Here is a 26,137-nt window from a genome sequence, read left to right on the forward strand (position 1 = left end):
TGTCAGATGCAGAAAAAGCATCTGACAAAATCTAATACCCATTCATTATAAAGACTCTCAGCAAACTAGGATTAGAGGGGAACTTTCTCAACTTAGTAAAGAACATCTACAGAAAACCCACAACAAACATCATACTGGATGAGAAAATAGATACTTTCCCATAACATTGGGAATAAGGCAAGAATGTTCTCACCACTTCTCTTCAACATTGTACTAGAAGCTCTAGCTAATCCAATAAGACATGAAAAGGAGAGAAAAGGTGTGCAGATTTGGAAGGAAGAAATAAGTGCCTTTGTTCACAGATGACAAGATTGTCTACATAGAATATACCCCCAAAATCTATTAAAATAAACAAACAAAAACCTCCTGAACTAATAAATGATTATAGCAAGATTTCAGCATACAATGTTAATATACAAAAATCTATCGCGTTCCTACTTACCAGCAATGGACAACTGGAATTTGAAATAAAAAACACAACGTTTACATTAGCACCAAAACAAACAACAACAAAAAAAACCTTAAGTATAAATCTAACCCAAAAAAGTACAAGATGGATAAGAGGAAAACTACAATACTCTGATTAAAGAAATCAAGGAAAACCTAAATAAATGAATAGATATTCCATGTTCACAGATAGGAAGACTCAATGTTGTTAAAATGTCGGTTCATCCCACATTGATCTGTAGATTCAATGCAATCCAGTCAAAATCCCAGCAAACTATTTTGTGGATATCAACAAACTGATTTAAAGTTTACGTGGAAAGGCAAAAAAAAAGAAAATCCGACACAATATTGAAGGAGAAGAATAAAATTGGAGACTGACAGTACTCGACTTCAAGACTTAATTTAAAGTTATAGTAATGAAGACAGTGTGGTATTGATGAAAGAATAGACAAATAGATCAACAGAACAGAATAGAGGGCCCGTAAAAAGACCTGCACAAATATAGTCAACTGTTCTTTGACAAAGGAGCAAGTCAATTCAATGGAGAAAGGATAGTGTTTTCAACAAATGATGCTAGAACAACTGGACATACAGATACACAAAAAAGGATCTAGACACAAACCTCACAATTATCACATAAAAGTTCTAGAAGATGATATAGAAGAAAACCTGGGTGACTTTTGGCTTGGCGATGATGTTTTACATAGAACATCAAAGACAGTATTCATGAAAGAAACAATTGGTAAGGTTGATTTCTTTTTTTTTTTTTTTTTTTTTTGGTTGCACTGGATCTTAGTTGAGGCAGGCGGGCTCTTTAGTTGCGGCTCGCCAGCTCCTTAGTTGTGGCATGCGAACTCTTAGTTGTGGCACGCATGTGGGATCTAGTTCCCGGACCAGGGATCGAACCCAGGCCCCCTGCATTGGGAGCGCAGAGTCTTAACCACTGTGCCACCAGGGAAGTCCCAGTAAGGTGGATTTCATTACAATTCAAAATTTCTGCTCTGTGAAAGACACTATTAAGAGAATGAAAGGATAAGCCAAAGACTGAGAGAGACTATTTGCAAAACACATAACTTATAAAGGACTTGTACCCAAAATATATAAAGAACTCTTAAAACTCAACAACAACAGAAGCCAAATAATCCAATTTAAAAATGGGCCAAAGACCTGAATAGATGCCTCAGCAAAAAAGACATACAGATGGCAAATCAGCACATAAAAGGATGTTCAACATCCTATGTCATCAGGGAAATGCAAATTAAAACAACGAGACACACTACACACCTGCTACCACGGCTAAAGCCCAAAACACTGACAACACCAGATGCTGGTAAGAATATGGAGTAACAGGAACTCTCATTCATTGCTTGCAGGAATGCAAACTAGTGCAGCCACTTTGGAAAACAGCGTGGCAGCTTCTCACAAAGCTAAACAGTCTCATCAGATACAGCAGTCTCCCTGGTATTTACCCAAAGGAGCTGACAACTTACGTCCACACAAAAACCTGCACACGAATGTTTACAGCAGCTTTATTCATAATTGCCAATTTTTGTGCACAACTGTGGTACATCCCAACTATGGAATGTTATTATTCAGCACTAAAAAGAAATGAGCTGTCAAGCCATGAAAAGACAGGGAGGAACCTTATGCTGTTTCTAAATAAATGAAGGAAATCAGTCTCAAAAGGCTACAGACTGTGTGATTACGTACATACTGTATGATATGACATTTTGGAAAGGGCGAAACTGTAGAAATAGTAGAAAGATTAGTGGTTGCCAGGGATGGGGTTGGGGGAAGGGGGGACAAATAAACAAAGCACATAGGGTTTTTAGGGCAGTGAACCTATTCTGTGTGATACTGTAATGGTGGCTATATGACATATGCATTGTCAAAACTCACAGAATGCACAACCCCAAAAGTGAACCCTAATGTAACTTATGGTCTTTAATAGTGTATCAATATTGGTACATCAGTTGTAACAATGTACCACATTAATGCAAGATGTTAATGATAGGGGAAACCGTGTGCAGGGGAGAGAGGGTATACGGGAAGTCTCTGTACTATCCCCTATTTTCTGTAAACATAAAACTACTCGCAAAAAAAAAAAACTACTGGCAAAAATGAAGTATATTAATTTTTTTTAAAAGGAGATGAAATTTTTTTCAGACATACAAAAGCTAGAAGCAGCAGCAGACCCACACAACATGTGTCAACAACAAATCAGCCCTTGCCATGGGCACTTGCCAGCTGCCTCTACAAAGATTAAATCATGTGCTGCTCCTGTAGCTGCAGCTGCTGACTTTCAACACCCCTTGAAAGGAGTTCAGGGTGGAGAGCAGAAATGAGGGACTCTGTGCTCCGGGAAAAAGTGGCAGAACAGGTCTTCAGATAGTTAGGTATTTCCAGGAGCCATTCTTAAGAGCCCACTTCTTGTATCTCCTCGTATCTAGAAAAGCACTAAAATCCTTCATGGTGACGTCTGTTCCTCGTGACTAGCAGAAACCTTCTGCAAAAAGATATGTGTTTGACTGCATGTGCTCCCCCTTCGCCAAAATCACATCTATACTGACCTTCCCCCCACCTCTTTGGAGCGGTTTCTCAGAGATATCTGGGATACTGTCTCCTGGGCTGCAGTCCTCATTTTGCCCCAAATAAAACTTAACTCGCAACTCTCACGTGCATTTTTTTAAGTTGACACATGAAATGATAAAGTGAGTTTTTCATGCAGAAAGCAAACAATAACAGATGGAAATACAGATCTACACAAAAGAATGAAGAGCCCTGGAAGTGCTAACTGTGTGGGTAAATATATAAGATTATTTTTTAGTGTGCCTCGGTCCTGGACAAGACGTCACTTCTCACTTTACCTACTTCAGTGCTGTTTTTACTATGGACAAGAATTGCCTTTGCAATTACAGTAACTAAAACATGCCTCCCCCACCCCACCCCACCCCCAGCCCCGCTTCCAACGTCTCCTCCAACGGAGGGGGAAGGGCTCACGTCCACTCTCCGCATCTGGGGCCTCGGAGTGAGATTACTGCCCACAGACGCATCAGACTCCACTGGGGGGGTCAAGGAGGGGGCCTCAGAGCAAGTGAATGCTGTTACACCTGGACCTTCTCTCCTGCCTCTGGCCATCTGTGAAGTGAGGCAGGACGGATCGCATCCCAGGGCCAGGCCATAGCAATGACGAGACCCGATATTGACCACAAGGCGTCGCCGCTGCACTGTTGTGTTGAGAGCGTCCAAACTAGGTCATCTGAAAAGAGAAAAAAGTTTGTTCTTCTTCATTTTAAGCCATTCGTAGCCCTTTGTGGTGGAATTAGCCACAGTTTCAGACATGAGTTGAGGCTTCTCTGCTATTTGTACTATGTTTGATGTTGATCTGGAAATATTGGTGAACTCAAATGTATTCATATAAGTAAAATGACTGGGAAGGGATTCTGAAAAATAACTTCTCATCTTAAAACAAACCACCTTAATAAAAGGTTAGCAATGCCCGGGCTCAGGAATCTTCAATGATTACTTTTATGTGGCCACTTGACTAGGTTATGGTGCCCAGATACTTGGTCAAATACCAGTTAGGTGTTGCCGTGAGGGTATCTTTTAAACGTGGTTCACATTTACATCAGTAAACTTTGAATAAAGCAAATCACCCATCAGAATGGAGGGCCTCAGCCATGCAGCTGAGGAGATCCCACTCACCACCCTCTCACTGCCACCCACCTCCAGACGTCAGGTCTTCTGGGTCTCCAGGCTGTTGGCCTGCCCTACAGATTGCAGACTTGCCCCCCCACATTGTGTGAGCCAGTTCCTGGAAATAAACCACTCTCCATACATAGATATAGATGTACGGGTATAGACAGATACACATGACATGGATATAGATACGGATACGGATATAGATAATAGATATAGATACGGATACGGATATAGATATAGATATGGATACGGATATAAATATAGACATAGATATAGATATGGATACGGATATAGATACGGATACGGATACAGATACGGATACAGATACAGATATAGATACAGCTGATATAGGTATCTCCTCTTGGTTCTGTTTCTCTGGAGAACCCTGGCTAATACAGGGTCCTGACCCAGAAGTGGTAGCAGATCAGGGCCCAGAGGTCTGTCTACAGGACACCTGGGGCGGAAGCACCCTGAGGTGCTGACACCCGCATTTCTTAGAGTGCCGTTCCCAGGGTTCGAGGGGCCCCTCCCCCTTAGCCAGCTCTCACTGTGTTTTATGACTTATGAGAGGGAAAGCTTGAGGGGACAGCGTGAGCGGGTAGCAGCCTTAGAGACATGGGGCCAGCCTGGGAAGAGCAAACTCCAGAACCTCTGGCTGCAGCCGTCAGTGGACAAGACCAGTTGCTAGTGCAGGTGGCAGCAGCAGTCGCATTGACCCTGCGGGCGCCAGGTGGGTGGCAGTTAGACTCTGCAGACAGGAGTGCCCTGGGGGGCGCCTCCAAACCCAGGGCTTAGCTGGCAGCTGTGGTCAGACATCAGGCGTCTGGTGACCCACGAGGGGCAGATCTTGGAGCCAGGAGTGGTGGTTGGTGCTGATGGGGGGTGCAAGAAGGAGAGGCGGCTAGAGGGGGTCCCCAGAGCGTCAGGGGTGGCATGTGGCCCGGGGCCTGCGCTCCCGCTCGCTCCCTCCCACTCTCCTTCAGCAGCATGTGCCGTGGACCCCTTTACAGAGAAGGAAACCGAGGCACAGAGGCTGGAAGTGTCCTGCTCAAGGTTCCCAGGTATGAGACGGGCCTGGACTCAAACCAGAGAGCTGACACCTGTGCTAACGTATCGGAAACCAGGAGCGCCCGTGAGGGGCATCTCGGCATACTCCTAACTCATGTCCATGTGCTGCCCCTCACCACTGTCCAGACGTACTTCCTGGGCCCTCCTCCAACCCTACAAATCCCCCACCCTGCTGAGCATGAGTTCTGTGCTTGGCTGCCCACGGCCACACCAGTCTGACCCTCAGCCTCCGCCAGAGCAGCATGGGGGCTCCGGGTGACACTCCACTTAAAGGGTTTAGGTGACTGAACAATGTTTGAAGACCGTCAGTCCCGACCCAGGGCTCCAACGTGCAGGGCAGCAGCAGCATCCCCTCCCCCACACCACTGGCCACGCAGGGGCACATAAACCTGTTGGGGGTACCCTAGGGCCCCTCTAGCATGAGTGCGGGCTGGGTGTGGATGGCCCCTGGGGCAGAGCTCTGTGGCCAGGGGCGTGAGCCTTGAGGCCTGGAGCACATCACCACCACTGTGGTGATGCCTCTCACAGATGCCTCTGAGCTGGCTTCCCAGGGACATGCGATGGCAGGGGTGGGGTGTCCAGATGTCTCAGGGCAGCCTGCTCCCCACTGCAGTGCACGCACTTGTCTCAGCATGTCTGCCCCCTGAACTGATGAGGAAACTGCCACAGAGGGTCGACCTGCCCAGGGCCTGGACCGCTCTGAGCGCTGTGTTCACAGGACACGTGGGGACCGTGAGCTGGGAAGTATCCCTGCTGCACTAAAGAATTTGGGGTGGGCTGTGGACCAGGGAAAGAACCCCTCTGAACATGCACACATGATTTCTCAATTTAAAGTTGTCTGGACTCTAAAAGGCCCCTAGACTCAGCACTTTAAGAAGGAAACACGTTTGAGGGTCTGGTCGTGATCCCAGACCCCAGCTTGGCAGGAATCACGTGGGACAGACCTTCCTCCACCCAGGGTCAGCACAGGGGATGAGGCCAGGAGGCCGCTGTAACCTCTGGGAATAGCATGAATGTGGAGGGGCCTCCAGGGAGGATACAGTGTCAAGGTGGCTCCGGAATGATCAGGAAGGTTCTGGAAAACGCGGTCCCAGGGCAAGGACCATGTCTTACTCCTCTCTGCCTCTGACTGAAAATGTGTGCATCGGAGGAGACCGCCTTTAGGCGTCCAGAGAAGACATCTTGGACAAGCCTGGCCGCCCTTGAGGGAAACCCATGGCTACCCCAGTGACAGTGAATCCTCACCGGACAACAACTGGAGAGGGGCCACTCTGACAGCAGGTCTGGCCTGCCTGGTGGCTGCCACCATCCCCAGCTCACAGTGAAGGAGGAGCCTCTCCAGGAGGCTCCAGAAAGAGGAGATCAGAACATGTGGCTGGTCCGTCCTCCTCCCGTCGGACGGCATGGACTGTGAACCTGGCAGTAAAGCTGAGAAGGGAATCTCCTGGGCCTGGTGGCCCCAGACCCCTGACGTCCAGGTGGGGCCCCTGCGGCTACGTCAACCTCTTTGTCCAAGACACAGAGGCCAGCTTCCACCTGGCTCCTCCCACACTGCAGTGGGGCAGTGTACCTTGGGCCACACTACAGACAAGCTGATCTGCAAAGAGCCTTCTCATTCTGGAAAAAAAAAGACCCTGTCTGTAATTAGCCCGAGGTGAAGGGAGACAAATACTTTCTCTTTGTGGCCCCTCCGTCATGTTTTAAAGCAAAGTTATTTATGAATCAGAAGCACTGATTGCTTTTCTCTCAGAGCTTAGCACCCTGGGAGGAGGGACCAGAGCTCCTCTGGAGTTCACCGTGGAGCCACCTGTCGGGCAGGGTTAGGCTCAGGGTCTCTCCCTTGACGGTCCAAGCAGGTCTGGGGACTTCTTAACTCCTGGGGCTCCTGCCAGGCGTGGCTCCCCGCTGTGGGCTGCTCCTAGCTGAGGTGTCCAGGAGCACACTGGATCCTCCTAATTCAGAGCCAGGGCCCTGGGCCCACCTCCTGCCCCATGCAGCCACCCCTCTCCCCACTCTGGCCTGATCCAGGGGGCACCCTGCTCAGCCTTCCTGTGGCAGGTGGGACATCCAAGTGGAGACCCAGAAGGTGCTAGAACTGGGAAAGGCAGGCCTGGGGACAGTGTGGGCGTTCCCTGCACGTGGCACACTCTTGTAGGGATGGTGAGAAAGGGAGGGGAGAGGCCAGGAGGAGACCCAGGGCAGCTTCTGCGGGGCGCAAGGGGGACAGGCTGGAGGAGGGCACAGAGGGGAGGGATGAGGGAGCCATCAAAGGCGCTGGAAGGGTAGAGGCCAGGCTTCAGTGGCCCACACACCCTACACCAGACGGGACAGGGAGAGGGGCAAGGCTAGCAGGGGCGGGGTCTGGGGGGCAGAAGGGACCGCAGGAGCGTGTCCCTAGGGTCAGCTGCCAGCACTGGTGGTGTGCCCACAGTCGTGGGTCCCCTGGCACCCCTATGTTTTAACCTGACGGGCACCTGGCTGAGGTGGGGGCTGGGCTTCTCTCGGAGAAGCCACCTCGTATTTCAAGGAGGAGCAAAGAGAAAGGCAGCGTCATGACACCTGCAGACCCGTATGGCAAGGTGTGGCCCCGTATCGCCCAGTGTTAGGAAACCCTCCACACCCACAGCCTCTACGGAGCCATGAGCCTTAGGGGTGCAGTGGTCAAGGGGAAAGTCTCTCCTGCAATCATGGGGTGGCCTCAACACAGCCTCCACACACAGCCCGATGCTCACCCACTTGGGGCGTTACCTGTGGGTCCAGGTAAGGAGGGCAGGTGGACACGCCTATCTACATTGGCACCCTCTCAAAACCTGGCTAAAGTGACAGTTTTTAAGGTATAAACTGGCAGGCAACAAACATGTGAAAGGATGCTCAACGTCACTAATCATTAGAGACATGCAAATCAAAACCGCAGTGAGGTATCACCTCACACCAGTCAGAATGGCCATCATCAAAAAATCTACAAACAATAAATGCTGCAGAGGGTGTGGAGAAAAGGGAACACTCTTGCACTGCTGGTGGGAATGTGAATTGATACAGCCACTATGGAGAACAGTATGGAGGTTCCTTAAAAAACTAAAAATAGAGCTACCATACGGCTCAGCAATCCCACTACTGGGCATCTACCCTGAGAAAACCGTAATTCAAAGAGTCATGTACCACGATGTTCATTGCAACACTATTTACAATAGCCAGGACATGGAAGTCCAAGCTATTAGGATGGACAACCTAAGTGTCCATCAACAGATGAATGGATAAAGAAGATGTGGCACATACATACAATGGAATATTACTCAGCCATAAAAAGAAACGAAATTGAGCTATTTGCAGTGAGGTGGATGGACCTAGAGTCTGTCATACAGAGTGAAGTAAGTCAGAAAGAGAAAGACAAATACCGCATGCTAACACATATATATGGAATCAAAAAATATATATGGTTCTGAAGAACCTAGGGGCAGGACAGGAATAAAGACGCAGACGTAGAGAATGGACTTGAGGACACGGGGAGGGGAAGGGTAAGATGGGACGAAGTGAGAGTGTGGCCTGTGCTTATATATACTACCAAATGTAAAACAGATAGCTAGTGGGAAGGAGCCGCATAGCACAGGGAGATCAGCTCGGCGCTTTGTGACCACCTAGAGGGGTGGGATAGGGAGGGTGGGAGAGAGACTCAAGAGGGAGGGGATATGGGGACATATGTCTATGTATATCTGATTCACTTTGTTATACAGCAGCAACTAACACACCAGTGTAAAGCAATTATACTCCAATAAAGATGTTTTTAAAAAAAAAGGTATAAACTGGCAGGAATGGGAAGATGGAAGAGGAGACAACAATGTGATTCAGAAGGCAGAAAAGACACCAATATGTAGTGGACGACTTAGCAGACCCCAAACCCGAATTATAGCTAGAGTGTGGGAAGCTCAGAACCAAGGCCATCCGCACTTCAGAACCCGGGTACCTGGCAGATTCAGGTGATGCTGGAGAGGGAAGAAAGGGCCTGTAACCAAGGTGGCTGGTGGCAAGTGTCTCTGAGAGCTGGGGAACGCTCCCCTCCCTCAGGATAAAGCCTTGAGTTTTATTCTCTGCAGGGTGTAAAAGAAGGGTCTGCCGGCTGGGAGAGGTGGCCTGGCTGTGGATGAGGTCCCCACCCCAAAAATAAATCCTAAGAGAGCATATGCCAATGACACCAAGACCCTCCCCCAACCCTGGACCCCAGGAGGCTGGTGGCTGAGGCAGACCCTCCAAGCAGGAGGTGGGATCAGCTTTTTGGGGGGTGAACAGCTAATGTCATCATCAGACTGTGGGACCATACAACCTTCTAGCACCACGGTGCTGCTGCATCTGCTTGAAGCCAGAGGGGCTGCCGTGGACCCTCTGCCCACAGCATCACACGCAGACACCAGCAGGTAGGTGCAGAGCCCCATTCAAGCCCAGGTCTGCTGACACCACAGTGGACAAAGCCGCAGAAGCCCAGGGTATCATCGCGAATGGAAGCCGAGGGACACCGAGGACCCAGAAGCCCGAGGCCAGGCTGCCTAGGACCTCCCAGAATCCTGCAGCCGGAGAACAGCTTGGAAAGCCCACAGGTCTCATAGGAGCAAAGCAGCCTCCTCAGTGCTGTGGTTCTTCAACGCCAGGGTCCTACACGCCAGCATCCGTGCCCACGGTGCTCTCTCTCCAGGAAGCCCCCTCTCCTCCAATCCACCGGCCACATCCGGCACACGGCCTCTGAGAGGTCTTCCGAGATCCCACACTCCAGGGGCACGACCTTGGCCCACCCGGCCAGCCGTGGACCTGAGCAGCCCTGAGGGCAAGGCTGAGTCCATCTTTGCTGGAGCCCAGGCCCAGGGCCAGTCCAGGGCTGGTTTGGAGCTGACCTCTCCCCAGGCTGTCCTTTTGCTGTGGCCCACCTGTCCGCCAACTATGCATACAGAACTTCACTGAGATGTGGCTCGTGGAGGGGGCCTCTGGCCCGCCCCTGCCCCCGCCCTCCACAGCCCCTCTGTCCCCCCACATCTGTGCACTCACCTGCTCTGGACGCTGACCTCTGGGGCCCTCTTCCCAGCCGTGTTGTCTTTGTTGTTCTTTGGACCAACCAGGTTCTGCAGAGCCCACAGGCAGAGCTTACCGCGACGAAGCCAGCTGGAGACCTGCGTGGCAAGTGCGCCGGCACCCAACCGTCACCTCCACGGGCACCAGCGCTTCTCACGTTGCTGGAGCCCTTGGAAATCTGCGCTGAGGCCGTGCCGGGTGGCGCTGGGGAGAGGTTCTGGCTGAACTGGTGCCAGGTCGGGGTGCGGTAAGCTGGGTCCCCCGAAGCACAACGTTTCAGAGTCAGGAGGCTAAGAGGCCCGCTAAACCCTCGGCAGGGAGCGGGCAAAGCCCGGGGAGAGGGTGGGAGCAGGGTGTCACGCGTGGGACGGACACGGCCCTTCGCCCATTCTTCCGCAGTCCTGGCCTCTGCTCGTCTCCTGCCAACTCTCACGCCTCCAGAATGCTGTCACCCCAGCATCTGCGTGCTGACACAGATGAGCACCAACCCGGACCATTGGTTCCCTGTGCCCCCCCGGGGAGCCCCTCCTCAAGGCTGCACAGGTTCCACGCACTGTCACATGCTCTGGTCCCCACAGCCAGCAGCTGAGGCCCTCTAGACCCTCAACGGTCCAGCTGGGACGGGTCTTGGAAGTGAGGCCCAGCATTCCTAAGACTCTCCCTTCGTTCTCAATTCGGGCGGGAGCTCCAGTTTGCCCTCAAGGGCCAGATTCCCAGTGGGGTCAAAGTGTGTTGACAGTTCAGGCTGAATGTGACCAGAAGCCCCAAACCTAAGTCCTACCTGGGAGAGCCCCGCCTGACACAAAGGGTAAAGCAGTGAGGAGCCACTACAGCCATCGCCGCCTTCAGGTATGGCTGAATCCAGGAGCTCTGTCTGCCTCCCCCTCCCACCTCCACCTTTCTCTCGCCCTCCCAGCTCTGCCTCCCTCCTAAATGCCCAAACTCCCTCCTCTGCAGATGGCTCTCTCCTGCAGCCAGGAGAGGGGGCCTTGGGCACCCCCATTTCACACCCCCAGTCTAGCCACCCCAGCAGGAAGACTGCTTCTGACCCTAAGAGAAAACTCTGATTTACACATGCAGGTCTGTGACTCAAACCTTGGGGGGGAGGGCGGTTCCACAAAGGAGATGTGGGTTCCACGTGTAGCATCAAGGAGAGCCCACCCACCACCCACTCCCCAGGAAGGTGACCCCTAGAGCTCTCGGGACAGAGACGGCACCCTCACCAGACACAGCTCCCACTCGCAGTCAGAGTGGACTTTTATTAGGAAATCACCCTGCAGACACACTGAGAAGTGCTGTGCTGTGGGTTCAACGTTTCCTGAGGAAGGAGAATCACAGTATCAGAGCTGTCAGAGGGACGGGAGCCTAGGGCGGGCAGCTGCTCAGGGAGGCCTGCGGCCAGCACCCCTCACAGCGACAGGACTCACATCAAGAACCGGCACACAGACGCGACACAAGAAACACGCCAGAGCACACACATCTGCACTACGCTTAAATAAACAATAAATACAGAATTCCATTTGCTGTCGTCCGTGCCTGAAACAAAAGGAGCCAAAAGGGATGAAGAAAACCAAAAAGTCGTTCTTTCCATTGGACCGAGGGGGAAATATCCCCAAATTATCAAAATTCCTGTTACAAAATACTTTTTTAAAATTCCATTATTAAAAGAATAAATAACAAAATATATAAAAAATAACTCAGTTGCATTAAAATCATAACTAGAAGTTATAGCAAGATTTTTTGTGTGGCCTATCTCATAGTGAAATCGTTAATTTCGCTTTGATTTCATTTATTTCCCTCTCGTGTGTCCTAGTGTGGGATCTAGGTAAAATAGTATAAAATTAATAAATAAAAATGTTAAATAAATAGCAAACGTTAACATAAGAGGTTGTGAATATAAATACTTACATTTTGACAAAATTAAATAATTTACAGAATAATTAAACTAACTACTTTCTTATTTCTTCCAGGAAGTGCAATTTCTCTACTTTTAAATACTAACTTGGAATCGCAGTCACAGCTGATTTGGACTCTATTTACACGTTAGGAACATTGTGTTTTTAACACATTAAATCAAAATTTACCTTCTTTCGAATCTCGAATGGATCTAAAAAGAAGTGACACCTTGGTGGTCTCTAGTTAGGAACTTATCCCCTGACCTCGCTGACACTGTCCCCGCCTCAGTAAAGCTCGCCATGACCCGGGTGGCGGGCGGGTCACGGGCCACGTGGGCACACAGAGAGCCAGAGGCCCCGGCCTTGACCCCAACATGGGCCTAAAGGCCACAGCCTCGAGGGAGCCAAGCCCTGAGCACAGGGTCTGCAGGCCCGGCCAGGGGTGCTTCCATGCGGAGCTGGCGCTCTCTTTCAGGGGGTCCCGGGCCAGCGTCCTCGAGGCCTACTCCTAACCCACCCTCTGGAACGCTGTTCTCTTCCACCCTTAACGTAAAAACTGAATTAAAGGACAACAGGAAACACACTTGCCACGCGGCCTCACCGCGCAGGCGCACTGGCCGCTCCCGCTGACTCATCACACGCACCACCGCCCGGCCGGGCTGCCCTCTCGGCCTTGACAGACAAAGGAGTACTGTGGTTGCAGCTCCAAAACTTCCCTGAGAACCTGGTCCTTGAGTTTCCCCTGGAGACTTCGAGCTTTCAGAAGCAAAAATAAATCACTTTGTAATACTTCACGCCCCGCACTCGCATGGAGAGGTCAAGGCCTCCGGCCCGGCAAGCGCATCGCATCGAGGGAGACACGGATTTCCAGGCACCCCTCTGGGTAAACCCCCCGAGGCCGCCCTGGGCTGCCAACTAGAAGTCACTGTGAGTTGGGAATCTCCACTGGGAGGGCAGGGCAAGGGAGGTAAAAGATGGAGGCAAGTCGGGGTACCCCTGGTGCCCCGGATCAGCACGAGGGCTCCTCACACGAGGAGGACTAGACCTGGATGCCCCTCACGGCCTGCTTGATGCTCTCGAGGAGGTCCTTGTTCTCGGGGTTCTGGTAGCACTCCTGGTTGGAGTACATGTCGGTGAGGGTGCTTACATAGGCATCAAAATTCTGTTCGCATATTGGCTCCTAGAGAACAGAACCAGGTTAGCGAGGCCCATCTGTGCAGGGGGCCCCAGGGTTTCCAGAAGCAAGGGAAATCGATGTGGGAAATCTCGGACCCACACGCCCACGCCACCAGAGACAAGCCCACGGACCCACCACGGGCGGCACTCGGACTGAGACAACCACGGCCCAGGCTGCTCAGGGTGCTACAGCCACCATGGCCAGCTGTCTGCCCAGGCAGAACCCCCAGCTCAGGGCCCTTCCAGCGAGACCCCAGAGGCAGAGGGGCGCCCGCCCTCCCGAGAGCCCGAGGACGTGGCTGCCACGGGGCCGCCGCTACCTACCATGTGCGGAAGGCGGATGTTGGCAAGACTTTGGATGAGGGCTTGGCTCAGGCCGGACAGCTCCAGGAACAGGGCTTCGTTCTGCTCCTCGATGAGCCTGTTCTCCTCCTCGATGCTCTTCAGGCTCCTCTCCATGGACGAGATCTGCGCCAGACAGAGACGGGAGCTGCCTTCCGACGCATCCCCCTGGGAGCGCACGGGGCGTGCCCGCTGGGCCACGCCTCACGTCCCTCTGCGAGAGGGTGAGGAGGCAGAGGCCCTGCCGCAAGTGAGGGCTGGCAGCACCCTGGTCCCTGGGTGGAGGAGGGGATGCAGTGACTGAGCCAGGGCGGGGGTGCCACGGCTTTATGTGCCCCACGGGGTGGAGAAGAGCACAGACTGAGGCACCTGGGCTCAAGTTCCAGCTGCTACCAGCTTTCTGTTCTTCCTCTCTGGTAGGGACACTGTACACACCTTGTGGGACGTCCACCTGCCTTTGGGTTTCCCCCACCAGAAAGACCAACCAAGTGCCTTATTAAAGCTGTGAAGGTGGGCTTCCCTGGTGGCGCAGTGGTTGAGAGTCCGCCTGCCGATGCTGGTGGACGCGGGTTTGTACCCCGGTCCGGGAGGATCCCGCATGCCGCGGAGCGGCTGGGCCCGTGAGCCATGGCCGCTGAGCCTGCACGTCCGGAGCCTGTGCTCCACGGCAGGAGAGGCCACAACAGTGGGACCCGCGTACAGCAAAAAAAAAAAAAAAAAAGTAAAGCTGTGAAGGCAAGCAAAGCAGGCCGCTGCAGCTCTCTGCAACTCACGGCAGAACCAGCACGCCAGAGAGCATCCTGGGATTTCTGGCACAAACACTTCTCCTTCTCTGGACCCAGCAGGGCACTAGGAGGGAGCCTGGAAGTTCTCCCAGGGGCTCTAAGGGCTCCACATGGAGCAGCAGAGCACGGTGATGACAGGGCTCATGGCCATGGGCGTCTCGCCTGCTCTAGGTGCCACAGGCACACATGAGTCTCAGGGCGAGCAGAACCCTGTGCAGAGGGTCACCACCCCATGGGGAAGGTGGGAGAGAAGCCAACCCCGGGGCCTGGCCCAGAGGAGACATGCTTGGGAGGGCAGCCCCCAGCCTCGCTGCATCTCAAAGGAGCCTCAGGCAGAGGCAACCTCATGCAGTGTGTGTGACACACCAAGCCACCCCTCAGGGGCAGGATGGCGAGCCGCCGTTCAGGAGGCTACGGCTCTGTGACCTGCGGCTGGGAAGCATCATTCTCTCACCGCCTAGTGACAAGCCTTTGGCTTTAAAAACGTTTTGAGGAGAGGTCCGGAGCCTGCCTTCTCTGCCTGAGCCCTCCTGCGGAGCACACAACTCAAAACTCCCTGGACGGGAAAGGGGATTCCTTCCAAAAGGACGATAGTGAATACTCTGTCTATAAATAGGTGGGCATTGGCAAGTAAAGAGAAATCAGAGGTGCTTCCCAAGGGTGTTGACACTGGGAGATCCCTTGGACTTTGAGAAGGAAAGGAGCAGGGAGGTATGGGGGGGACAGCCACCCAGTGGGGTGTCTCGGTCCCCAGAGACAGCCCCTGCACCCCTTCTCTGCTTCCACTGCCTGTGAACGTGGAGAAGACGCTGCACAGCAGGACAAAACTCCCTCCAGATCCTCATGGGCTGATGCTCTTTTTACACCAGTTCCTGGGTAACAGGAGGTCAGCGTAGAGGCCCGTCTGCCAGGGGAAGGAGGGGCAGCACAAGTCACGTGGACTCCAACATCTCACACCTCCCATCCACCCCCTCTGCCCTCCAGCTCCGCAGGGCCAGGTCACCTCCTTGTCCTCGGGGACGTGGCTGTGCGCGGCCTCCCCTTCTGTGCCCCTAGCTCTGCTCCGGCCCCCACTCAGCAAGGGAAGGGCATGGTCTTCTTTTCAAAACAGACCATCACCGTTCTCTGTAGGGTTTTGTTCTTGTTTTTTTCTGGTTGCAAATGTTTGATTTGGGGAAATCAGAGAGGTAGGACGCAGACACCTAAAGTAACGTGTAACCCTGTCCCTCAGCACAGCAGTTCTTTCTGGGTCGGACACCGTGCTCACCGCTTTCCTCGTAGAAATGCATTCACCTTACAACAGATGAACGCAGTAGGTTCTCTTATTATCTCCACGCTACCTGGGAGGACATCCAGGTACGGATCAGATGAGAGCCTCACAAGGTCACAGAGGTGGTTTGTGGCAGCGCTGGGCTGGAACCCAGCACCAGCCGGGCTCTGAGGACCCACACTGGGGTTCTGCTCCTACTAACCAACGGGACCAACAGCCACCAGCACCTCGGGACTCCTGACGCCGCTGAGCAGAGCACGCGCTGAGCAGAAGCTGGACAAGGCGCTGGGCTCCCCGCACACTCCCCAGAAGAGGAGGCCGAGGACTGGGAAGGACATCCTTGGGTTGGAGGGCGGGGCGGGGGCAGGCAGGCAGCACCACCCACCTGGGACTGCAGCTGCACCATGGCGGCCTCCATCTCGGAGTTGGACTCGTTCAGGTCGCGAATCTCCTGGTTCAGCTGCTTGATCTCCTCGTCGCTGTCCAGCACTGCCCCAGAGAGAAACCTCAGTCGCGGCTCTCGCAAGTGGGGGTCAGCCGAGGCCTGATGTCTAGATGGACCCAGGGACCCCCTTCCCAAGCAGAAGCCCTGGCTCATGGCCCACATCTCAGGCTGGGAAAGGTGGCCTTCAGGACTAGTAGACGTGTGTCAGCTGTTTGCCTCCTGGCCCTGGGTCTTGGTGGGAAAATAGATGCCTCTGGGGCAAGTGTTAATTGCTGAGATAAAAATGGAAGTTTTTCCGATTGCTGATTTCCTCAGCTTCCCTCTTCATTGAGCCTGAGTGAGTTCACAGGCCCACACTATGGCTTCCAGCGCGGCCAGCAGGGCTCACCAGCCCCCAGGTTAGAGCCGTAACGACCATGCAAGGGCACAGGGCAGCCAGAGGCTCTGAGCCCAGGTCAGGAGGGCCAGCGGCTCAGCTCAAGAGCTCTGTCCCCACCGCGACTCGCTCCAGGGCGGCTTTGCTTCCCGACCCACTTCTCGCCAGTGCCACCCGCCCACTCTGGCCGCAAAGACCACGTGCAGGGGCTGCAGGAGAGCAGCCTTACCATCACTCGTCTTGAATTTCGTGCCGAGAACCTCATCCCCTGAGACTTTTCCCTTCTTTCCAGCGAAGGTCGCTCTGGGACAGCCGGACAAGCTGGAAGCAAAGGTCACACGTGAAAAGCCAGGGCAAGCTCACGTACCACGGGCCAGTCTGAGGTCACATGTCACAGCGAGAGCTGGCGGCCCGGTGGGATCCTGTCTGGAATGTCGTCGCTCATCCCCGGTGCCCCTCGCTCCCGACTCCAGCCCCCAGGCTCCCTCAGTCCTCAGCAGCCCAGGCCATTCCCAGCTCAAGTCACTGCCCTGAAGTCTTGTTCCTCGGACGGCTCGGGGCAAGCACCACACCACCTTTTCAGAAAGGACCTCCTAGCCGCTTCCTGCTGCTATCTCCCCGCAGTGTGTACCATCCTTCACCAAACTAGGTATTTAACTTATGTGCTGGTTTGCAGGGGGGCTGGTGTCCTCTTGTTCTCCAGAGACTGATACTTGATGGACTTTCAGTACTGGCTTGTGGAATGAATGGGCTACCAGTTCGGGTCTTGCTTTCTCCTCGAGAAACTACCATTTACACCTGAGCCCTGGTCTGGCCCTCCCTGGGAGCCTTGCCCACAGCCCCGCAGCTGGGGCCCTCCTGGGTGATGCAGGGGCAGGGAGGCTGGGATAGTCACCTCCTGTGGGTGAGGAAGCTGCCGTTGGCATGGCCGGAGCCGTCGCAGCCCGGGGTGGGGCAGGTGGGCCCCTCGTTCTTCAGGGGCTTCCAGGAGGAGGATGAGCCATTGAGGGAGCCCTCTTTCTGCCTTCGGGCGGCCAGAGGGCAGCCCGACGCACTTCTGTGAGAGGCGTATTTGCCGCTGATGTGACCAAGCCCCACGCAGCCTGGAACTGGGCACCTGGGCACAAAAAGGTCAGAGGTGAGCCCCAGGCGCCGGAGCCCAGAGACCGCCCCCCCCCCAGGCCAGACCCTAAGACACGCCAGGGTCTCCTGGACGAACTCTAGGCCTTGGAGCAAGAGAAGCACAGGAAGCACAGGAGGCCCGGGGCCTCCCCAGCACAGGGCTCGCGCTCCCCCCCCAGCACAGGGCTCACACTCCCTCCCCAGCACAGGGCTCGCGCTCCCCCCACTAGCCTTGGTCTCACATCCCCAGCACAGGGCTCGCGCTCCCTCCCCAGCACAGGGCTGGCCCTCCCCCCCCAGCACAGGGCTCGCCCTCCCCCCACAGCACAGGGCTCGCCCTCCCCCGCCAGCACAGGGCTCTCGATTCCCCCCCCCCGCTAGCCTTGGCCTCACATCCCCTGCACAGCTGGGGGGTCAGCAGCCACCTTCTTGCCCCGACCCCCAGCAGCAGTGACCCCTGGGGCCTGGGGCTGGCTCTTGATGGCCTCAGGTCCGGCATCATTTCTGCGTCAGCCCAGAGGCCACTTGCTGGGAGCTTGCCCTGAGCACTGGCCGCTTGTCACCGCTTTCTACAGCCCACAGACCCAGCAAGCACAGAGGACCCAGTTCACAGAGAGCTCGCTGGGGTACAGACACGCCACAGGCAGGAAGCCCCCGGGAGGTGGCAGGGCTGGGGGACAGCGTGCTGCCTCGTGGCCCGCACACTCGGACTCATCTCACAGGCGCCCTCCTCAGCCGGGCCCATCCTCATACGTCCCCTTCTCAGCTCTCACCCCTTTCTCACTCATCCCAGCCACGTGGGCCCTAACGTGGGCTGTCCACCAAGCTGGCCCAAGGTCACCTTCGCCGCCGATCCAGAGCGGAGTCACTGCCAGGGGCCCCTGCAGGGGGACTTGGGGAGGTTCCCTTCTATGTCCACCGCCAAGCCTGGACACCTCCCAACTGTGGGGTCCCAGGGGGACCACTGGGCCCTGGGCCCGGCCGCCTGAGGTACCTGAGGTACCTGACGTTACAAGATCAAGAGGCCAAGTGAGAGTCACCAGCTGAATCTAAGCGCCTCTCCCGCTCTCCTTGCGAAACCCTTGTCTTCTCAGGAGGGGCTGCTGGGGTTTCCCAGCAACTGCCCTCGTGGTGAGTGGCTCAGATATGTCAACGGTGACTCTGCGAGTCTTTCCTCCACACCCCGGGTCCAAATCTTCAGAGCTGTCAGGTGACCTCATGTTAAGACGTGTGGCACACCCAGGGGACCCCCGGTCAGAGGCACATCTCTTTGGTCAGGTGCCAGGGCGGCCGGGGGCAGCCGAGGCCTGTCCACGGGCAATGGATGTGCAGCTCCCGACCCGCCACGCTGGAACCTCCACAGACTTTCCTTCTTCTTTTTTTATTGGGGTACAGCTGTTTTACAATGTTGTGTTAAGTTTCCACTGTACAGCGAGCGAAGCGGAGCTCCCTGTGCTATAGAGCAGGTCCTCGTTAGTTATCTGTTTTACACATATTAGCGCGTATGTGTCAATCCCAGTCTCCCAAGTCATCCCCCCCACCACCTCCACAGACTGTCTAGGTGAGTTACTCAGTCGTGGCCAAAGGGATTTACTGCAACGTGCTGACCGACTCGAACGCTGCAGACACGAGACGCCCAGGAGGGAGCTCTTCCTCTACGGGTCCCTCCGCAGCCACGCCAGTGCCGGCCGACCAAGTCACGCCACGCAGCGGGGCCTGGCGCACCGACTGAGGTTTCTGCGGCCACCTGCCCTTGTCTAAGATGCTCGTCACTTACAAATACGGTTAGTCTATGGCTAGGGAGGAGATCCTATAAAACGGAGGTGCTAAGTGGGCAGCCCCCTCTCCTTGCCATGGAGCCCTTAGAAACTCCATCCATCCTGTAAATGGTGAACTGTTTCTACAAGTCACATTCTCCACTTGGCTGCAGAATCTTGCTGTTTGTTTTTAAAGCAAAGTTGACAGCACATCAGGGAAAGGAAAACCGCTTTTCCCCGTTAACCTGAAAAACGCTGATCTTGACTCTCATCGTCTGCAAATGCAGCACAATTCATTTATCATCCCTACCAGCAGGATCCTTGCTAAACCCGTAACAGCGATGCGTCTGTACGATCACAGGCAAATGCCTAGGTTCTCGGAAGAAAAAATATTCTTTATCCACCCTCTCATTTAGTAGGCAGCATTCACAATACCAACAACCATGTATTTTGCATTTTTGATTTAGCATTCATTACAGTTTTACTGTATAAATTAAATAAACAAGCCACTGCCTTATTAGAGCAAACAGCCGGTGGGGCTGTCCCCTTTGAAGGGCATAATGCTGGTCAATTAGGCCCCTCCTCTGTGGCCAAGCAGATGTTTGGGTGGCCAAGCAGCTGGGGTGAGCTCCCGGGAGGAGCAACGGAACCTCAGGCCAGGTTGATCCCCTCCACAGAGGTGAGCGTCTAGCTGTTCCTGACAGTCAGGGCAGACCTGCTTCCCGTGCAACTGCGCGCCCTGCCCCAGCCAAGCCACCAGGCAGCCAGAGCCCTTCCCTTCCAGCCCTCACCCGCCTGGGGGCACCCGCTGCCTGCTCTACCTGGCGTCAGCTCTGAAAGTCCTGGGCAAGTTGGGTGCTGGGTCACCCTGTTTGCACCTGTGGCATAGCCTTGCCCCCACCTGCCAGTGGGGAGCTCGGGCGGTCCCTCCCGGAAGGATCAGTTTTCAGCGATACCAGCCCCCACCAGGCGAGTCGGGGTCTGGGTCAGGGTTCACGACATGTCAGGCACCCCCAGTGAGAAGGTCCGTAGAGGGTTTCAGGCACTCCGATCACTTAAGGCCCAGGATGTCCTCTCTCCTCCCCACAGGACTGTTGAGGTCCCAGTTCAAGGTGACCCTCCCAGGCTCCCTCATTGCGCGTCAGCTGCCTTCAGAGGTGTGGGAGCACGCACACGTGGTTCAGAGACTTGCTGTCTTTCTAACCACCCTCTCCTCCTTGACTCTTTGCACCTGACCTTTCCCACCAGGCCAGGAGCCGTGCAGACCGCAATGCCCGTGAGTGCCTGGGGTTGCCAGGCCCTGAGGTCCACGCCCAGGTGCCCAGGTGCGTGGGCAGCAGGGCACTCTGCCTCTCCCGGCCCGTCAAACGCCGCAAACCCGAGAAGCCCAGACAGGAGCCCGCGCACGCACACGGGTGCGTGTGCACACGGCTCCCGCCTGCAAGGTGTCCCCGTGCACAGTGCGAGCACGTCTGTAAAAGTGGGCATTGTCACAGCTATATTAATGCAAACAGAATCTAGAAGGAGCTTCTAAAATTATAAAAATACCGGAAAACCCCAAGTCTGCACGGCAGCCAAGAGGCCGGCAGGGCCCGGACTCACTTCATCAGCTCAGGGTCTTCCTTGTCATCCTTTGCGGGTGTAGCCTTGGCTCCGCTTTTCTTGGCACGAGGGCAGCCTGACAAGCTGGTTTTGAAAGAGGAAACAATGCCACAGTGGTCCAAGGACCGCAAAGCCTCACACCCCCCTGCCTCACCCCTCCCCTTAAGCCCTGTGACAGCAGCCCCGGCGGCCCCGGCAGCGGGGCCACATGCAGGAGGTGGCACCGCGAGCCCCCAGCTCTGGTCAGAGGGCGCCCTGGTCAGGCTCTGGGAACACTGGCAGTTCCCACGAAAGGGACGAAACCGTCTCTGGATGCAGCAACGTTAATGTCTTACTTGGAGCCTGGAACTTCGTCTGAGGAGGAAACCGTCCCCACCCGCTCCGGCCTGGCACCCAGGGCACGGCAGGCTCACCTCCGGTGCGATGCGTAGTTCCCCGTTATGTGGCCGGAGCCGTCGCAGCCGGGTGTGGGGCACCTGCGGAGGAGAGCGGAGCTGGGACCAGAGCCGCGGAAGTCACTTGGCCACAGAAGACGCCTCTGTACTCAGCCCCCTACAAGTCGTCTACCCACTAAGCTCTCACAGATGGCCACGTGTGTCCCGGCCGGCCTGCTGCCACGACCTCCGGGCCTCGGAGCTTGGCCACCCACGCTCCCCAAGGGGGCCCGGGGGGCGGGGAGGAGAGCACGTTTCCACTGCGGGATGATGGGCTCCTGACTCAGCCTCCTGCAGAGGACCAGGCTGGACTAGAAGGTTCCAGAACACATGTGGGCCTTTAAACAAGCGCTCAGGATGCAAACCTCACATCTAGGACCGGCTCATCCTCCTTGAGCTTGCTGGAGGAAGACGGCCTATTCCCACCAGGGCTGCCACCGTCGTGAGCACGAACAGACGGCACTGAGCCCCTGAGACGTGCCACCCCCAGGAGCGGCGACGTCGGGGCGTGAGTCCTACTTGGTGAGCGCCGAGTTCACACGGGCGCGGGCTTTCGAGGGATGGCTGGCACCGGCCGAGGGGAGGGAGGGGAGGAACAAAGCACAGAAGCCCAGCTGGGTGCACCCCAAGTGCTTGACGAACGTATCACGTAGAAGGTAAGACTTCCCCTCTGATACACCGGCTTGGGTTTTCTTATTTTTTCCCTGAATGTCCACTGAAGAAAAATGAATCCGTTCCTGCTGGCGTCAGTGGGGAAAGCACCCGATCCTGCAGGTGGGTCCTCAGGAGGCCTCGTCCGGGGTGGATCTGCCGCCTGTGCCGTGTCCCTCGTGAGGGCGTGGTTTCGCCCTATGGACCCGGCAGGACCTCGGTGCTTGCATCGGGAGAGGCTGGCTCTCACTGGGTGCTCATCTGCCATTCCTGGCTCCATCCTCACACGGAGAGAGAACTGTGGAGCCAAGGCCATTCCTCAGCACAAACGTGGACCCAGAAGGACAGAGGGCCGAGCGCCAGCGGGGCAGGACACGGGCGGCCCGTCAATCAACGGAGGCTCCCTCGCGCCCAGGCTCCGGCAGCCGGCAGCGGGCGACACTGCCCGCCCATCTCAGGCTGGCACGGCAACACGGGGGGGCTAGACGCCCAGGAGCCTCCTTCCTGGCCCCTCTCTTCACCCCTGCCCCAAGTGCCACACACCAGCGCCTCCCTGGCCTGGCAGCCGGCCAATCTCCCTCCTGTCGGGCTTTGGGGTACCTCAGACCCCACTGAGGTTGGGACACCTCCCGCCCGTCACATCTGGGGCAAAGAGGTTTTTGTGTTTTAACGGAAACCACCCACCACCTCTGTCCAGGTAAGCATCACCCTCTCCAAATGAACCCCAGCTGCTGGGACCTCCTGCTCTGACACTCTGCGTCTCTGCGTGGCCCGCGGTCCCAGGGCGCCAGCTGCTCAGAAAGGCCCTCCGGGCCGCACGGAGGGTACCAGGGTGTCCCTCGCATGGCTCTCTGCGCTGAGGCCCGGGCCTTGTGACACCCTCTGGAAGGACACTGCTGCTCCCTCCTGGTCCTTCGCAGCTTCGGAACACACAAGCTGGGCGCTGCAGGCAGTGGCCAGGATGGCGGGTCCACGGCAGTCCCAGGCCTCTGTGGCCATAAGCACAGCTCTGGTCTGTGGGTGACACCCCTGCGAGTTGCAGCCTCTGGCGGTGCCTGTGAGTGGGTCTCAGGTCTGGGGGAGGCGACTCGGCGAGAACACGCACGTTGGGGCCCTCCAGAGGCGGGGCAGCCCCACCCTCCTTGCTGGCCTGATGTAACGGCTTTTCCCCAAGAGTCCTGTCCGAGAGAGGATGATGTCACACGGCTGGAAAAGCAGGTGTGTGCTCTGGGCGCCAGTGGCGTCGGCCACTCTTATGGCCCTGTGTAACCCCAGGGCCAGCTCCAGGAACCCTCCCACCTTCTGTTCTGAGTGCGTTGTCTGGGCAAGACGAAGAATCCATGCCGCTTGGTGCACAGCAGACGTCACCCCACCCCCAGCCCTGTCCCGTGGCCGGGGCGGGGTGGCGGGGGGCTGTCCCCCACCCCGTGCAGAGCTCCCCCATGACGCCCTTGCAGGCTGTGTGGCTGCACTCTGAACGCCCACACATGAAGTGGGCTGTGCAGCCCAAGGCAGCCGAGTCCCCAGCTCTTGACCACACTGGGCACGTGGATGGGAAGAACAAACGCCCTTGGGATTTGATTAAAACACAGAAAACACATCATTTGCAACTGTCACTGCAAACCAGGTGTTGATGGGGGGCCACCAAAAATGACTCATTTGCAAGGCACAGGTGCCTTTGCCCCCCGTGGACAGGTCACCTTCAGCTGGCACTGCCACGAGGCTGATCAGGGTGCCAAACCCCCACCGAGCGGGGGAAGGAGAGAGGAGCATGGGGGAGCCAGGCCACACCCACACTGCGGCCTGCGAGAAGCACGGAGCACGCTCCACGGAAGGACCCCTGGGGGAGAGAAGCGCGGCGGAGGGAGTTAGGGAGTGATTTGTTTTCACACGAGGTAAACTTTCCATCGCTAACTTCCAGACAAGTTTGGGTTACAGTTCTTCACAGGCTCTCAGTCTTAGAAGGGCACTGACCCTCCCTGTCGGCCACATTTCTGGACCCAGACCGAGTCTGCGTGTTCCTTCCAGGAGCCCTGACTAACGGCTCTGCAGGAAAAGGGCTACTGAGGGTGTGTGGTCACTTCTAGAATTCCACCACCACCCAGGCAGGCCTTCAAACTGGAAAACCATGAAAACTGATCAGTTAGAAAAGCAAGTCGAATTGGAAAAGATAATAGGAGAAAGGATCACGAGAAAGATGGTAAAAGAAGAGAGGAAGGAAAGCGGGAAGAGGACGGTGGGGAAGAGTGCGTCGAACCTGCAGGACTGAGGGCCTCACTGCCTTTCTGGGGCTGGACACGGGGTGAGTGAGCACATGTGTGAAGCTGCCATGATGAGCTGAGCCTCAGAACATGCAGGTGTCAAAGCCGATAGTTCCCAGAAAGACGCTTCTGGCCATGACCCCTGCCCAGCCTTGCCTGCGGGAACGGAAGGCCCCACGGGTCAAAGAGGCAACGCCACGCTTCTCCCGGCTGCTAGGACCAGACAGGCTCCCCGGAGCCACAGAAATGAGGCCGGCAGGACCGGACCCTCTGAGAGAGCTGGAGCTTCCTGCCCCGTTTCCGAGTCAGCTCAGGTTGCCAGAAGCCTGCGGCAACCGTGGTTCCTCACCTTAGAGGCACCAGAGCCCCAGTTCATCTCTGGCGTCAGACAGGGATGGGCCGGGGAAACCCGGCCTGAATTCAGACCCCCAGCACAGAGGCCCAGGGCGGTAGGAACCCCCTGAAGAGGGGGCGACCTGAGGGGCCAAGAGGGGGCCCTCCTTCCACAACCTCGGCTCAGCCTGGAAACCCAGAGCCAGCGCCTTGTGGCTTAGGGCTTAGCTCAGCTCAAGGCATGAAACCAAAGGCAATCACAGCCCCGGGTCCAGCCCCGCGAGGACGCTGAGAGCCGGAAACCTCTGGGTCCTTGCTTCTTGCTTGAACAAGACCATCAAGGAGAGCGGCTGGTGCCACAGGGCGGCCCTGCCCAGACGTCAGGGGCAGGGGGAGCAGAGACAGGGCACAGCCAGAGAAGGGGTGAGCACGGAGGAGAGGCGTGGGGGCGAGGGCACGAGGGGCCAAGACGGAAGCAGCTGGAAGGGGCTGCACGAGGAGGGAAGCGCACAGAGTTTCCGCTGCTGTCACCAGCATCCAGCTCACTTAGCAAGAGCTGCACGGCCTGTAGCCCCAAGTCCGGAGAGACTTACGAGCCAAGGCCAACTCGGGACTCCTCCCGAATCTCCACGGCAGGAGGAAAGCAGGCCAGACAGCCCGGCAGGGCTCCTCGGGAGAGGGAGAGAACGGGCCGGGCCACCACGAGCGCAGCCAGGCCCTACCCCTGCTTGGCCCTCCCGGCCCTCGGCCCTCAGAGGGGAGCGCGGGAGCCTGTAGCGGCCCTGGGCCCAAGGGGGCAGGCAGACAGCGGCGCTCAGAGCAGGGAGATACAGGCAGCAGCGGCGACAGCCAAGCAGAATCAGCCCCTCCGTGGCCCTGCCTCTCGGCCCCACGGCCCCGGGCCTCGGGCTGGGGCCGGCCTGTGCCAGAGCCCCGCAGAAGGCTGCTTTTGGCCGGAGCCTCATGGAAGGAGAGCAGAGCAAGGAAGCCACCCAAGAGACGGGAGGCCGGGAGGGCAGACATACTTGAGGTCAGCAGAATGGGCAGCCATGAGGTTTCTGAGGCTCTTGTCAGCAAGAGGGCAACCAGAGAGGCTGAAAGAGAAGAGATGGGATATCGGGGTGAGCCAAGAGGGGGAGCAGAGGCGCAGAGGAGGAAGACCCACCACGCAGCACCCAGGCCGGGCCGGACCCGAGTGGGGGACGAACCTGCGGTGGGAAGCATAGTTCCCAGTGATGTGGCCGCTGCCGTCACAGCCGGGGGTGGGACAGCTGGACAAAGGAAACAGAGCGTCAGAACAGAGAGCGAGGCCCCCCCGCCAGGCCCGCCCCCCAGGCTGAGCCCGCTCGGAGAGGGCGGCTGCCACCTGCCTCTGGCTCACCGGAAAGCCAAGGAGCGTCTCGTGCCCACCAGCCC

The 26,137-nt window shown here is 56.1% G+C and overlaps 1 protein-coding gene across 4 annotated transcripts in view; it reads right to left on the reverse strand.

Moving 5' to 3' along the window:
* Positions 1-1,199: 1,199 nt before the first annotated feature.
* Positions 1,200-26,137, reverse strand: part of MYT1 (myelin transcription factor 1) — an 83,624-nt gene continuing 58,686 nt past the window's right edge. For all 4 annotated transcript variants that reach the window (XM_049699800.1, XM_049699801.1, XM_049699803.1 and 1 more), the window contains 9 exons: positions 25,930-25,992; positions 25,747-25,815; positions 21,456-21,518; positions 21,043-21,126; positions 17,457-17,678; positions 16,791-16,882; positions 16,126-16,229; positions 13,668-13,811; positions 1,200-13,347 (listed from right to left, as the gene is read on the reverse strand). In XM_049699800.1, the coding sequence (XP_049555757.1) occupies positions 13,207-13,347; positions 13,668-13,811; positions 16,126-16,229; positions 16,791-16,882; positions 17,457-17,678; positions 21,043-21,126; positions 21,456-21,518; positions 25,747-25,815; positions 25,930-25,992 (982 nt within the window). In that variant the 3' untranslated portion in view covers positions 1,200-13,206. The remainder of the gene's footprint in view (positions 13,348-13,667; positions 13,812-16,125; positions 16,230-16,790; positions 16,883-17,456; positions 17,679-21,042; positions 21,127-21,455; positions 21,519-25,746; positions 25,816-25,929; positions 25,993-26,137) is intronic.

Source organism: Orcinus orca, chromosome 16, assembly GCF_937001465.1.
Source record: "Orcinus orca chromosome 16, mOrcOrc1.1, whole genome shotgun sequence".
NCBI classification, from domain to species: Eukaryota; Metazoa; Chordata; class Mammalia; order Artiodactyla; family Delphinidae; genus Orcinus; species Orcinus orca.